At 34.7% G+C, this 14,795-nt stretch overlaps 1 protein-coding gene across 2 annotated transcripts in view; it reads left to right on the top strand.

The window, feature by feature from the left end:
- The first annotated feature begins 69 nt into the window (after nucleotides 1-69).
- The window catches only part of LOC107744231 (beta-parvin-like), a 17,487-nt gene continuing 2,761 nt past the window's right edge, over nucleotides 70-14,795 (top strand). The window contains exons 1-9 of one of the 2 annotated variants that reach the window (XM_016557757.1): nucleotides 70-330; nucleotides 1,320-1,445; nucleotides 10,664-10,753; nucleotides 11,885-11,955; nucleotides 12,502-12,604; nucleotides 12,733-12,873; nucleotides 14,239-14,354; nucleotides 14,438-14,499; nucleotides 14,620-14,639. In XM_016557757.1, coding sequence (XP_016413243.1) covers nucleotides 1,334-1,445; nucleotides 10,664-10,753; nucleotides 11,885-11,955; nucleotides 12,502-12,604; nucleotides 12,733-12,873; nucleotides 14,239-14,354; nucleotides 14,438-14,499; nucleotides 14,620-14,639 — 715 coding nt within the window. In that variant the 5' untranslated portion in view covers nucleotides 70-330; nucleotides 1,320-1,333. Of the gene's footprint in view, nucleotides 331-1,319; nucleotides 1,446-8,287; nucleotides 8,514-10,663; nucleotides 10,754-11,884; nucleotides 11,956-12,501; nucleotides 12,605-12,732; nucleotides 12,874-14,238; nucleotides 14,355-14,437; nucleotides 14,500-14,619; nucleotides 14,640-14,795 lie in introns of those variants that run through there. The other variant, XM_016557758.1, reaches the window with a different exon arrangement.

Genomic DNA, 14,795 nt, shown 5'->3' with positions numbered 1-14,795 from the left:
GCATCTGCTAAATGAATAAATGTAAATAGAGCAATGTTTTTTTTATGTAGAAAGTTGTCTTATAATAATGATTTATGTAGTTTTATATGCTGTAATAACAGAGGTCTTAGTTAGGTGGATGTGTTATGTGTGTGTTCAGTATCTTTCTGTGACTGACTCTAAGGGTATGGCTCAAGATGTTAGAACACTTTTCCAGATATGACTATATAAATGACTGACTCAAAATATATCTGCAGTGAAAATTTGCTCATACTTCCTTTTTTGCTGATATTTCACTATCACTATCGGCGCTGCTTTCTGTTAAATTCTTCACCACACCCAGAGAAAATGGTGAGTAGCCTATGCAAAGTTATATCTTCTCGTTTTCTGAATCTTTGTTTCTCATTATTAGTTATTATTAGACAATTATCATCAAGTAGTATTAGAGATATGTCAACATTATCATCTATTTTCAAAAGTTTGCTGCTGTTTTTCATGATCTGTATTGTTGGTATGGGATGCTTTTCCAAACCCACTGGGTGGCAAATGTTACCAGTTTATAACTGTTTCCAATTGGATTGAAATCGATATTCACAAGGGGGCGCTGAATGGCTAGAATCCCCAATTTAGAATCGCATTTAGAGCCTTCTCTGTCTTTTTGGTGATATGTGTTATCGTATACTGTTATGCTCACCTAAATCTATAGATTTTAATCAGGTCAGACGCCATATTGAATTTTACCTTGTTTTGTACAATGTCTTTACAAGTATAGAAGTACTATATCACGTAACTTTCAAAACTAACAACTTTCAAACTGTTTTACGCAGATTTTGTCTACTGAAAGACTAAATTTTTTTCGTCAGTTGAACTTTTGGCCTCTTGTTAAACTACACTGCAATCAATTGTATACATTGTATTGTATCCCTCACAGCCTCGTTTTCATTACTGTTAAACATGGCGTTACCCTGAATAATGTCTATTAAGCCTTATTAATACCCGGTAAACAAGCATAAACAAATTCTTTATTCTATGTAGAATTGTAAAAACGATCATTTTTCGGTGAACTGATTAGTCAGCGCTGAGAAAAGTAACATGTGACACGTGACTTCGCCGCCCATCCTTAGCACCGATCTATGCAATATTTTGCACATGATAAATGACACTGAGTGAATGTAGTGTCTGTTGAATTGAAAATACATAGAAAGAGTTAAAACAGTAAAATAATAATTTAGCGCGTCATACCTGACCAATCAGAGACCAGATTCGGGCCACTACGCCCCGCCCCTCATAGACAATTATACTTTCCATTCTTCTCACGCGTTCGGTTTCTGTGACTGAAGCCGCAGCGGAGCAGATGGCTGCGAACTCCACCAAACCATCCGGACAGACGGGCAAGATGAAGAAGGATGAGTCGCTGCTGGGAAAACTGGGAGGAACGTTAGTTCGCAAAAAGAAGATTAAAGAAGGTAATGTTTTCCAGGATATTGTAACTTAACAAAGGAACGGAGAAAATAATTAGATGACATCACGATTGATTTTTATCGCTGTCCATGGTGCTGCACTTGATCAATACACGAATTTATAAAAATGCTTCTTTCATTCCAGGATATTTAAACGCTTGTATTATTTATATTAAATATATATATACAAATGATAATATTTAACATAAATAATATATAGTATATATTTCTACTAGACTAGTGTAAGTAACTGTGCAATGATAGTTTTATAAGCATTGTTGATTTACTCTTCTTACATGAGCATAACTTAAGCCACAGACAGTTATACTGTGGTGTTGTTGTCTTAAGACAGAAATAGCCAGGTCAGGAGCTCAAGGTTATTCAGATAAGAATGAGGTGGACTGCTTTGTCCTTCTGTTTACTTATATTGTTTCAAACTCTATAAAGAGTTAAAAATCTGTCTATGCATTTTTGATGGTATTTTGTGCTATTTTAGATCAAACTCACCCCTTCCAGCCTCCATCTGTTTGAACAGCTGCACAGTAAAGTGTGTTTGTGTAAGTGTGTGTGTGCCATTGTGGAACAGAGTGGTCGTCCTGTTTTTGTCCAGACAGTAACACAGGAGTGACAGCATGTGTTCAAGTCTCTTGAGTCACTCTTTGTTCAGAAGAATCCTTTTTTGGGAACTTTCAAAGACTCTTTATAGATTATTTAGAGGTTCAGTATTCAGCACCGTTGTAGGAGCCATGAAACAATTTCTGGCCTCATAAACTGATAAGCTTTGGCTGAAAGTCTAACGGTTATTTTGAGCTTGTCAATCTTAAATACTTTTGCAGTTGTTTGAAAGGTGTTTTGTAGTTTAAAGTGACTGGCTTGTTAAGTGGTTGATATACTGTAGTGTTTTGAGTGGTTGCCAGGGTGTTCTAAATGGTTGTTAGTAGTGTTGGGAAGTAACTACACTTTATGGTTACACTTTATTTTATTACAAGGTTACACTTTATTTTAAGGTGTCCTTATTACAGTGTAATTATTCATTATTCATTACTCAAGTACTGAGTAATATTAACTACATTGGTTTCAAAACAGTATCATAGCGATTAAACTATATCTTATGATTTTAAACTTGTGTCTAACCTCAGAACGATCTCAAAGTAAAAAGAGGAGCTAAAGTCAGATTTTGTGGTGGCTGTGCTTTAAAATTTTGATTTCAAAAACAGTATCATAGCTATTAAACTATTTCTTGTTATGATTTTAAATCTGGATTTAACCTCAGAATGATCTCAAAGTAAAAAGAGGTGCTAAAGTCAGATTTTGTGGTGGCTGTGCTTTAAAATTAAATTATTATAATCTTAATTCAAGAGATGAAGGATTTTGAAAGTCTGACAGAAATCAGTGCTGAGTACTGCTGTGAGGTTAGCCCTGCCTGCTTTAAATGTTTCAAAATGAGTAATAGCTGAAAACATTTGTTAGAAATTTAGAAAAGTAATCAAAAACTAATCAAATGTAATCAGTTACATTACTTTAATAAAGTAATTGAAATAGTTACGCTACTTATTATATTTTAAATAGGGTAACTTGTCTATTACATTCCCAAAGTAACCTTCCCAGCACTTGGTTGTTAGGGTGTTACTATGGTGTTCAAATGGGTGCTGGGGTTTGTTGCTAGGCCAGTTGCTAAGGTGTATTGTATAGCTGTTGGGGTGTTCTGGGTGGTTGTTAGGGTGTTGCCAGGGTTTTTAGGCTGGTTGTTAATGTGTTGCATGGATGGTTGTTAGGGTGTTTTGGCTGTTTGTTAGGGTGTTCTGGTTGGTTGGTTAGAGTGTTGCTACAATTTTCTGAATGGCTGTTACGGTGTTGCTAGGGTATTTGGGCAGGTTGTTAGGATGCTGCATGGGTGTTCTGGAAAGTTGTTAGGGTGTTGCTAGGATGTTTTGGCTGTTTGCTAAGGTGTTCTGGCCTTTGTTAGGGTGTTCCTAGGGTTGTCTAAATGATGTTTGGGTGTTCTTGCTGGTTGTTAGGGTGTTGCTAGGGGTTTTTGCCTGTTTAGAGTGTTCTGGCTGGTTACTAGGATGTTGCATGGGTGTTCTGGAAGGTTGTTAGGGTGTTGCTAGGGTGTTTTGGCTGTTTAACACTAGCTTGCTAGCTAGCTTGTTTAACACAAAAAAATGACTGTGAATTTAACGGTAAAAGACGGTAAAAATGCTACAGTAAAAACCTGTTAAATGGTTAACGGTAAATTCCCCTACTATATACAGTGAAAAACTGTATTGGACATTACATGTAATTTTACGGTAGTATACCGTTTTTGGAAGTGAAAAAAGAATGTATAATTTACAGTGAATAACCGTAAATTGACATTCCCAGAATTCCCTGCATTACATTTCAAATTTGATGTTTTTTTTGTGGAAATAACTATGTTTCTTTACCGTATTTTTTACGGTAAAATTCTGGCAACCACAGCTGCCATTTTTTTACTGTAAATTTTACTGAATTTTTTTACAGTCTACCTCTAACACTAGCTTGCTCTATTCTCTGTTTTCTTTTTATTTATTATATAATTTAAAAAAAACTTGCTACATGTACTGTGTTAAGCTAACTGAGACATTGCTCTTTTGTTGATTTTGATTGCTTCCATTGTCCTCATGTGTAAGTCGTTTTGGATGAAAGTGTCTGCTAAACAACTAAATGTAAATGTAATGTAAACGTTTACATAGGTGTTTTGGCTGTTTGTTAGGGTGTTGCATGGGTGTTCTGGAATGTTTTTATTTTATTTTATATATTATTTTTAAAATAATTTTTATATGTGTTCTACGATAAGCTAACTGAGACTTGTTAAAGCACTTGTATATCATTGCTCTTTTGTTGATTTTGATTGCTTCCATTGTCCTCATGTGTAAGTCGTTTTGGATGAAAGTGTCTGCTAAACAACTAAATGTAAATGTAATGTAAACGTTTACATAGGTGTTTTGGCTGTTTGTTAGGGTGTTGCATGGGTGTTCTGGAAGGTTGTTAGGGTGTTGCTAGGGTGTTTTGGTTGTTTACTTGGGTGTTCTGGCTGTTTGTTAGGGTGTTCTGGATGGTTGTTAGGGTGTTGCTGGGGTGCTTTGGCTGTTTGCTTGGGTGTTCTGGCTGGGTGTTAGGATGTTGCTAGGGTTTTCTGAGTGGATGATTTGGCTGGTTGCTAAGGTATCCAGGCTGCATGGCCTGTATTCAGAACTGTGCTGATTGGTGGATGTAGTTTGAAAACTCTGAGAGAAAACACAATCATACATTTTTCATGGCAATTTGTAGAAAATTTGATTGTTTTTGCTGGTCAAGTGTCTTAGAGATGAGTGACTTTAGTCAACCAATGATGTTGTTTAGATGAGTAAATGTGACGTTTATAGCGCCACCCAGAGGAAATTAGTTAGAAAGAGTGGTTTGTTTTCTTCAGGAAAGTAGTAGTTGTTATGATTGACAGCAGCATTTCCCATCCCTGCTGAGCAGAAGCTGATATCAGCAAGCCCTCTGATATATATGAGGATGTGTGAGTGTATGTTTGTGTGTCAGGATCTTGACTTACATATTATTGTGTGTGTATGAGTGATACTGAGAGATCTGGCTGTTGCTGCCTCCAAGTGTCCTTAGACGAGTTCAAAGCTTTGAGGAACATGGATGTCAGTAAGTTTCACTCCTGTCTATGTTTGTACATTGAGCATCAGTGATGTTTATCTGTGTTTGTGTGTAGCTCTCTGAGATGAAGTGTAGCTGTGTTAAAAATAGCTTTAAGTCTAGTTTGTCATCATGGATAGTTTTCAGCTCCTAAAATACCTTTCAGCTACGTCAGTGTTAATACACTAATCAGGATGATGAAAGGATGTGTTTATGAATGTAAAAAGTTATGGTGAAGGTTATGAAATGGTCATAGTATTTCCTAAGGAGCATTTTTCCTCTTATGTTAATTGGTTGGTTATCATCACAGCTCAGTATTCTCAGATAATACTTAAAGTTATACTTTTTAGAAATTAAAAAACACTTCATTTTAATGGTCCATATAGAAAAAAAGTTATTCATAAACGTAGCCTAGATTTTATTGAGATTCAAATGTATATTTTTTCATTATATAATTAAAAAAAACAATTTGTTTACAGTTTGAGCAGAACATTTCTCAAAAAATGCAATAATGGTTCAGTGTTTCCGACAACAAATACTTAAGTGACCCTTAAAAAAAAAAAAAAAGTATTTCATTGTTAATTTTCAAATATATTGGTCTTGTCAAACTAGCTTATCCCTGAAACAACATTGAAATAGGATTGGCACAAAACTTTCATATTTTGTCATATTCATATTTTGAAATGAATATGAATGTTTATTAAGGTTATCTGGTACACATGACTGACAGCATATAATCCAGAGATTAATGACAGACAGTGTCTAATATGGAGACTAACTGTGGACTGTGTGTAATGCAGGAAGTTTGGTTGACATGACACAATCATCTTCTTTACATCTGAATTCTGTTACTCATCTGGCATTCATTTCCCACTCCAGCATCCCAATGATCCCACAAATAAGTGCTGCTATATTTAAGAGCAGCTCCATTCCTCTGACTGGACTGTTATTTTTGTCAGCTTTGTAATAAATAACTTTCCCCAAGCCGTACACACACACACCGCTGACAAACACCGCAGTGAGTGTGTATTGATTTCTCAGGGAAGTGTTTGTTGTGTCGTGTCTGTGTAGCCACTGCACTCGCTGATCAGCAGCTTTTTACTGATTGATTTGAACGTGAGAAATTAGCTTTGAGAGCACATCGATGACTTCCTGAAAATGACTTGTCATTAAAATAAATTAATAACTTAATTCATCAGAACTGTTAATATATAACAAAAATCAATAATCTAAATGTCTCAGTGACCTTAAATATCTAATCAATTATAGAATGGAATGGAATGGAATGGAATGGAATAGAATAGAATAGAACAGAATGGAATAGAATAGAATTATACAACACACATCTCAGATCTGGAAATCTTTGAAGATCCATGAAGATTTCATGTGTTACAGAAAAACTTGAATATTTAACCCAGAATAGAATAGAATAGAATAGAATTAGATAACACACATTTAAGATCTGGACAATTTTGAAGATCCATGAAGATGACCTGTGTTGCAGGAATACTTGAATATTTAATCTGGAATCTAATAGATTTAATTAGACAACACACTGATCCATTAGAATAGAATCCATATAATCCTGACTTGTCATTAAAATAAATTAATAACTTAATTCATCAGAACTGTTAATATATAACAAAAATCAATAATCTAAATGTCTCAGTGACCTTAAATATCTAATCAATTATAGAATGGAATGGAATGGAATGGAATGGAATAGAATAGAATAGAACAGAATGGAATAGAATAGAATTATACAACACACATCTCAGATCTGGAAATCTTTGAAGATCCATGAAGATTTCATGTGTTACAGAAAAACTTGAATATTTAACCCATAATAGAATAGAATAGAATTAGATAACACACATTTAAGATCTGGACAATTTTGAAGATCCATGAAGATGACGTGTTTCATCAGAACTGTTAATATATAACAAAAATCAATAATCTAAATGTCTCAGTGACCTTAAATATCTAATCAATTATAGAATGGAATGGAATGGAATGGAATGGAATAGAATAGAATAGAACAGAATGGAATAGAATAGAATTATACAACACACATCTCAGATCTGGAAATCTTTGAAGATCCATGAAGATTTCATGTGTTACAGAAAAACTTGAATATTTAACCCAGAATAGAATAGAATAGAATAGAATTAGATAACACACATTTAAGATCTGGACAATTTTGAAGATCCATGAAGATGACCTGTGTTGCAGGAATACTTGAATATTTAATCTGGAATATAATAGATTTAATTAGACAACACACTGATCCATTAGAATAGAATCCATATAATCCAAGAGAATACAATAAATGAGACAAAAGACATCTAAGATCTGGAAATCTCTGAAGATCTATGTCGATTTTGTGTGTTGCAGAAAACTTGAATATCTAATCTGTTGATAGAATAGAATAGAATCAATTAAAAAACAGACATCTAAGATCTGGAAATAGCTGAAGATTGAATCTGATGAAGATTTAATGTGCTGCAGAAGAACTTGAATATAGAATAGAATAGAATAGAATAGACTAGATTAGACTAGATTAGAATCATTAGACAACAGACATTTAAGATCTGGAGATATTCAAAGAACCATGAAGATTTTATGTATTGCAGAAAAACTTGAATATTTAATCCAGAATAGAATAGAATGGAATAGAAAATAATAAATTAGACAACAGACATTTAAGATCTGGAAATATTCGAAGAGCCATGAAGATTTCATGCGTAGCAGAAAAACTTGATTAATTAATCCAGAATAGAATAGAATGGAACAAAATAGAATCAATTAGATGATAGACATTAAAGATCTGGAATTTTTCAAAGATCATAAAGATTGTGTGTGTTGCAGAATAACTTGAATATAGAATAGAATACAAATGTAAAATATGAAAATCTTTAAATATTAATGAATTGATTTCATGTGTTGCCTGAAAAATTGGAAGGTCTAATTCATTATAGAATAGAATAGTATATTAAGACAAAAAATAACAGTTTATTGTGATGGAGAAAAAAAATTCAAGACAGATGTACAATATTGTAAAAAGAAGGGGTTTATCATCTCTCCATCAAGTGTTATTCTGGTTAGTCCCTCATTAGTGTGCTCATCATACAGTCACGTGTTGCATCTACTGTGTAAGACTCTATAAGAGCAGAGTGTAGAGCAGCGTCTCGTCCTCATTGAAACAGGAGCAGTGAGGGTGGGGGGTTTCAAAGGGACAGAAATAACACGTGATGACGCGGGTGCGACTGCTGTAGCCACACTGGCGGCCTCCCTCACACACACACACACACACACACACACTCGCACTCGCCACCGAGACTCACTGCAGGACATTAGCAGGATTCAGCGCTGTTTAACGGGACATGGCTGGTCTACTGTGTGGAACGAAGAAAAGAAAGCAAGGTAGACTTTGGGCTGTTTTATAGTGCAGCAGTTTAATAGATCTTAATTAAATGAATGCAGATGTATGTTGCCATGTTAGATTTACATGTTAAATATTTGATATAAAATTAAATATACTTATGTATGAATACACATGCTTTTGCAATCATACACTGAAACATTATTATAAAATATTATAGTATTTATAATATAGGGTATGATTGTGTTAAGTAATAATAATAGCAGGTCTGTTTGGTGCACAAGAACCTGTACAGTGTATGCATGTTCACTATGGTTTACAATCAGTACATGGCTATTTTATGGTGTTTTTCATTTAAAAGCATGGTTAAATAATGCAATCGCTCTTAATTAAATTAATTAACAATATTTAAAATACATACATATATACAGTACTTAATATAAATCAAAATGCATTTGTTTGTGAATATATGTAGTCAGTATATATATATATATATTTATTATGATGTAGTATTTAATACACAATATTAGCATTGATTACTATAAATAGCTTCTGTTTCTAAAGAATTATCCTCTGTACGTGAAACCTAAACAGAACCGTAATCCTAAGAAAATGAGGCATGCTCCATGTTTCATGGTGCCCTAGAGGGGAAATGCACAATTATGATGAAAAGTAGAAGCGTAATCTTGCAGGAAATGCAGACTGGGCGCGAGATGCTGCATGCTCTGTGTAGATCTGCAGGGTGGATGAAGAACTGTCTATGTGAAACTGTCCCTCTGGACCTTAAATGTTTATATGAGTGCGTCTCTGCTTACATGGGGGGCTGAGGACAGACCCCTGAAAACATGAATGAATCTGTCTATCCTTCTAAAGTCATTTTCCCCCCTCCCCCCCGACTGTACCGTTAACAGCACAAAAAAGCAATCTGTTACCATTCTTATTCATCTTCATCAAAAATGAAAATTCTGTCATCATTTACTCACCCTAAAGTTGTTCCAAACCTCTTGGTAACCAAACAGGACCATTTCTGGTCCCCATTGACTTCTATTGTATCATTATTGTTATTTTATATATTTTTTCCAACTAAATGAAAATGAGAAATGTTGCTTTGGCAACTAGCTGAAATAAAATAAGTTCCATGTAACTACACTCTAAACAATGCTGGGTTAAATATAACCCAGCGTTGGGTTAAAAAGGGACAAACCCAGCTATTGGGTTGTTTTGACCCAGCGGTTGGGTTCAAAACAACCCAACCGCTGGGTCAAAACAACCCAATAGCTGGGTTTGCCCCTTTTTAACCCAGTCTCAAATTATAGTTTTTTGTAAGTACAGTATGTAATTTGATTTCAGCTTTCTATCCTTATTTGTAATGTCAAAATGAAAACCATAAGTTCATTTCACACTTTTAAGAGCCTCCAAAAGGCGTTTGATGGCATTAAATAATATAATGAAATATATGTGTAGCTTGCAAACAGTTTTATTCTCAGAATAAAACTCTAATGTGCTGCTCAAGAAACATTCGTATTATTATTGTCATTGTTGAAAACATTGTTTTAGCTGTTTAATATTTTTGTGGAAGCTGTGATACTATTTTTAGGATGCTTTTATGAATGGAAAGTTCGCAAGAACAGAATTTATTAAAAAAATTAATCTTTTGCAACATTATAAATGCCTTTACTGTCACTTTTGATACATTCAATGCGTCTTTGCTGATGGTGTGGGTGTGTAGCATACAGGAGGAACTATTTCTGATGTTTGGATTTGACCCTGACGACTATTTGCGTTTTAGAGGAAGTGCACTAAACTGAGGCTGTTTTCCATAGAACGAGACGTCAAGTCACATTATAAATGAACTGTAATAATCTGACAGAGGAAGAGAGAGAGTCACTCATAAATCAGCTGATTAATCACTGCACACTAATCAGTTAATTGAAACGGCAGTGAGCTTCTGGTATTGATTTAGCAATAGCAGCGAGTTATGTGATATTAGCCGCTCTGCTCATCATAGATGTTTTCCTGAAACAATGCAGACAAACATGAAGAACCCTTACTGTGTGCCTTGGTACATTGATATTTACCATGGTATTGAATTATTACTATATTCCAATGTAGTTCAATAGTATTATCATGGTACATGTCCCAGAAAATATGATGCTTATGATGCTTTATTCGTCTTCTTTTGTCTTCATAGTGAGTGACCTTCAGGAAGAGGGTAAGAATGCCATCAACGCCCCCCTGCTGCACGCCGGCCCAGAGCTGCTCCCTGAGGACATGCTGCTTGGTAACATTTGGCTTCTTTTCGTCCATTAAAATCAATGTAATGTCTTACTCCTCCACTAGATGTCACTTAGAATAGAGGGCTGTTGTGATGCTGTATATCTGTAAATTAGCATCACTCAGATTATTGCAGTAAATAATTCAATCTTTATTTTTTTCTTTTCCTGAAAGCTTAAGTTAGAATAGTTTGCAAAAGCAAGATTATAAACACAACAAGGTTGTGAAAGTGACTAGTGAGTAGATGAGTTTACATGTTTGGATGTTTAATGTACCGAAAACAACCTCTGTAGTCCCATTTAGACACTTTTTTACAAGCTTTTAAAAAAATCACAGTGAGGTATTACTGATTGTGTTTTCATCAAAAATGGAAATCTGCTGAAAATGTACTCGCCCTCAGGCCATATAAGATGTAGATGAGTTTGTTTCTTCATCAGATTTGGAGAAATGTAGCATTACATCACTTGCTCAGCAATGGATGCTCTGCAGTGAATGGGTGCCGTCAGAATGAGAGTCCAAACAGCTGATAAAAACATCACAACAATCCACAAGTAATCCAAGTATTTTCACTTGTAAATGGTGCTTTATCTGTGCATATTTCTCTCCTGATTCAGAGAAGCTGATTTTTTTGCTGGAGAAAGCAATATTATGGATAGAGGACTTGTATTTTAGCTGGAAGCAACTAGTTCAAAACATCTTAATAATGGATTTGTTTCTTGTAAACATGCAACTTTTTGCTTCGCAAGACATTAACTACATTTCGTATTTCAGAAGGCGGGCCTTCATTTGATACAGGAACTATTCGAGCCGTTCATGCCAGACTGGGGAGAGAGGTGTTGTAATAATGTAAAATATGTGAAAAATTATGTGTTTTTCGAACAACCTAGTATGAGACCCTGTTCTAGTACACCCCCAAAACAAAATCAAGACTTTGTAAAAGAGCATAATAGGACCCCTTTAAGCAATGCATTACTAAGAACTCCTAAACTAAGTTTTGTGGTATTGTTGGGTGTGGAAGACACTTGTCGTTTGCTCCATGTCTCTTACTTACCCTGATTTCTGAGTCAGACAGATGGTGAAATGCACCCACACCCAAGACAGTTCTTCAGTTTTTTTCTTTCTTCCTTGATTTTTGCAGAGGAAAATGCAGAGAGGACCATTCTAGACCCCACTTCCAGAGAAGACCTCAATTTTAAAGACCTCCAGAAGGTAGAAAACACCTTTTCTGAAAGCTTGGATGAACATTTCAGAGTAAAGTCTGTGGAAAGGGGAAAAAAAGAAAAGAAAAGAAAAGAAATGCCAGATAAAGACAATAATGCCACTTTAAATTCGACATTAAAGTATGTTTGGAGTTTTAGCTGTGTTATTACACCTGGTCATCTTTCCTCTTTCCTCAACTATATATTACATATTTATATTTAATTTATTACAGTTTTATTTTAATTAACCCAATAAATTATAAGTTTTAAATAATTTTAATTTGAGTTAACAATAACAACACTGCCTAGGCCTAGACTGTAGAGCATAAACATGGGGCAAAAATGTTGAAGATTAAATGGTAAAAACTTAACAGAAATCACCAGTGATTGTTATTGGTCTATTCTAATCAGTGCTGAAAAAAATAACATGATAATAAAAACCTATCACACTTGACCAATTTAGAGTGAACATCTGGCCCACTAAGCCACGCCCATTTTGCATAGTTACCATTCTACTCACTGACCCATTTTCTATGGTACAAATTCTTCCTCTCAGGTTCTCATTGACTGGATCAACAGTGAACTGGAGGAGGACCGAATCATCGTGAAAGACCTTGAGGAAGATCTGTATGATGGACAGGTGCTGCAGAAACTGTTCGGTGAGAGAAAGACTTAAGACAAAGATCTTTTCCGTTCTGATTCTCGTGTTGATCTTCTGTTTGGTCTTTTTCTGTGGTGTTTTCAGTGCAGTGAGGATGTTCTGTGTTCTGTGTGTCGTGTCCTTCAGAGAAGCTGTCGGGTCATAAGCTGAATGTGGCAGAGGTGACGCAGTCAGAGATCGGACAGAAGCAGAAACTGCAGACGGTTCTAGAGGCTGTTAATGGAGTTCTCAGACCGCTGGACTGGAACACGGAGTGGAGTGTCGACTGTGAGCACTGAAACACACTCGCATTTAAAGGAACACTCCACTATTTTTGAAAATAGGCTCATTTTCCAACTCCCCTAGAGTTAAACAGTTGAGTTTTACCGTTTTCGAATCCATTCAGCCGATCTCCGGGTCTGGCGGTAGCACTTTTAGCTGTAGCTTAGCATAGATCATTGAATCTGATTAGACCGTTAGCCTCTCGCTCAAAAATGACCAAAGAGTTTCTATATTTTTCCTATTTAAAACTGGACTCTTCTGTAGTTACATCGTGTACTAAGACCGACGGAAAATGAAAAGTTGCGATTTTCTAGGCCGATATGGCTAGGAACTATACTCTCATTCCGGCGTAATAATCAAGGAACTTTGCTGCCGTACCATGGGTGCAGCAGGCGCAATGATATTACACAGCTCCTGAAAATAGTCCCCAGCTAGGTAACTTCCAATAAGCCTATTTTCAGGTGCTGCGTAATATCATTGCGCATTATTTTTTCAAAAATAGTGGAGTGTTCCTTTAAAGGAACAATTCAACCAATAATAAGAATTAATAAAAATGTATCAGAGTTATCATCATTGCCTAAAACTATTAAAAACATTTTTGTTAATAAAGCTCAAATAAAATAAAATGAGCAACTAACTGAAATAAGTTTAAGCACCAAAATTATTAACTGAAAATAAATAAAAACTAAAACTGAAATGGTAATAAAAATAAACAAAACCTAAATAGTACTATTAAAAAAAAACTAAAACTAATACTAATGACAAAACATACTAAAATGAAATGAAAAAGTATATTTACTACTAATAATAATAAATAATGCTAAAATCACATGGCTTTTTTCCCCATTCTTATTGGTTGACTGAAATATTAGGAAACAAATATAATAAGGGAACAAATGTAAAAACAAAAGTGAATTCCAAATATTAATAAAAATGACAATAGTATAAATAATGCAATACAACATGACATTTACCCATTCTTAATGGTTAAATTAAATATTATGAACACAAATATAAATGTATATATAACTAACTACAAATAAATAAAAACTAAAACTGAAAAAGAAAAAGAAATAAAAATGAACCGAAGTAATAATGTACTACTACTATTAATGACAAAATCACATATTAAAATGACTAAAATTGTAACTAAAATAAAATATTATAAAAAGCTATTAATTAAATATTATTAAAACAAACATATATGTATATATTTATTATTCCATGTAACATGCTCCAAGTTGTGCACAAGAGACAGTAAAATTGAGAACATGTTTTATTTTTAATTAAATTAATTTTTAAATATATGATCAAAAATAAAGAAATGTTTTATCAATTGTATTGTTGATGTTAAGTCTGTCTTATCTTCAGCAATCCACTCTAAGAACCTGGTGTCCATCGTGTACCTGCTGCTGGCGCTGGCCATCTACTACGCGGCACCCATCCGCTTACCTGAGCATGTGTCCGTCAAGGTGATCGTGGTCAAGGTATGCTGGGTTTATTAAAGTGTGAAATTGAACATTATATCAAATATCTTCACCCTAATTACAAAGGTTTGTGTTTGTCTCAGAAAAAGGAGGGAATCCTGCAGACTGCTCATGTGACCAAACAACTCACAAGTACCACAACAGAGTAAGATAAGATGCTCCAATGTGCTATCTAGTGGTGAAAGATGATTATAACACAGAAATGTAGGCTTTTGTATTTGAGTGTGTGGTCTGATGCTGACTGTGCGTTCACTGTTTCTAACAGAATGATGATTGGAAGATCAGGCAAGTATTTTCATACACATTTTCATGTTTTTCCTTAAGAATCAATAAGCTGCTGGAAAATCCAGGTCATACAGAGGTCTAGTTTTCAAAAAAAATTGTAGCTGGCTCATTGCTGGTCTATGGAAGCCCGTTTCCGCCACTGAATAAAAAATTTTA

The sequence above is a fragment of the Sinocyclocheilus rhinocerous genome, unplaced genomic scaffold (genome assembly GCF_001515625.1).
Source record: "Sinocyclocheilus rhinocerous isolate Xijiao unplaced genomic scaffold, SAMN03320098_v1.1 scaffold2061, whole genome shotgun sequence".
Taxonomy (NCBI): domain Eukaryota; kingdom Metazoa; phylum Chordata; class Actinopteri; order Cypriniformes; family Cyprinidae; genus Sinocyclocheilus; species Sinocyclocheilus rhinocerous.
Note: the sequence above shows the minus strand (reverse complement) of the source record. Positions and strands in the feature narration are given on the sequence as shown.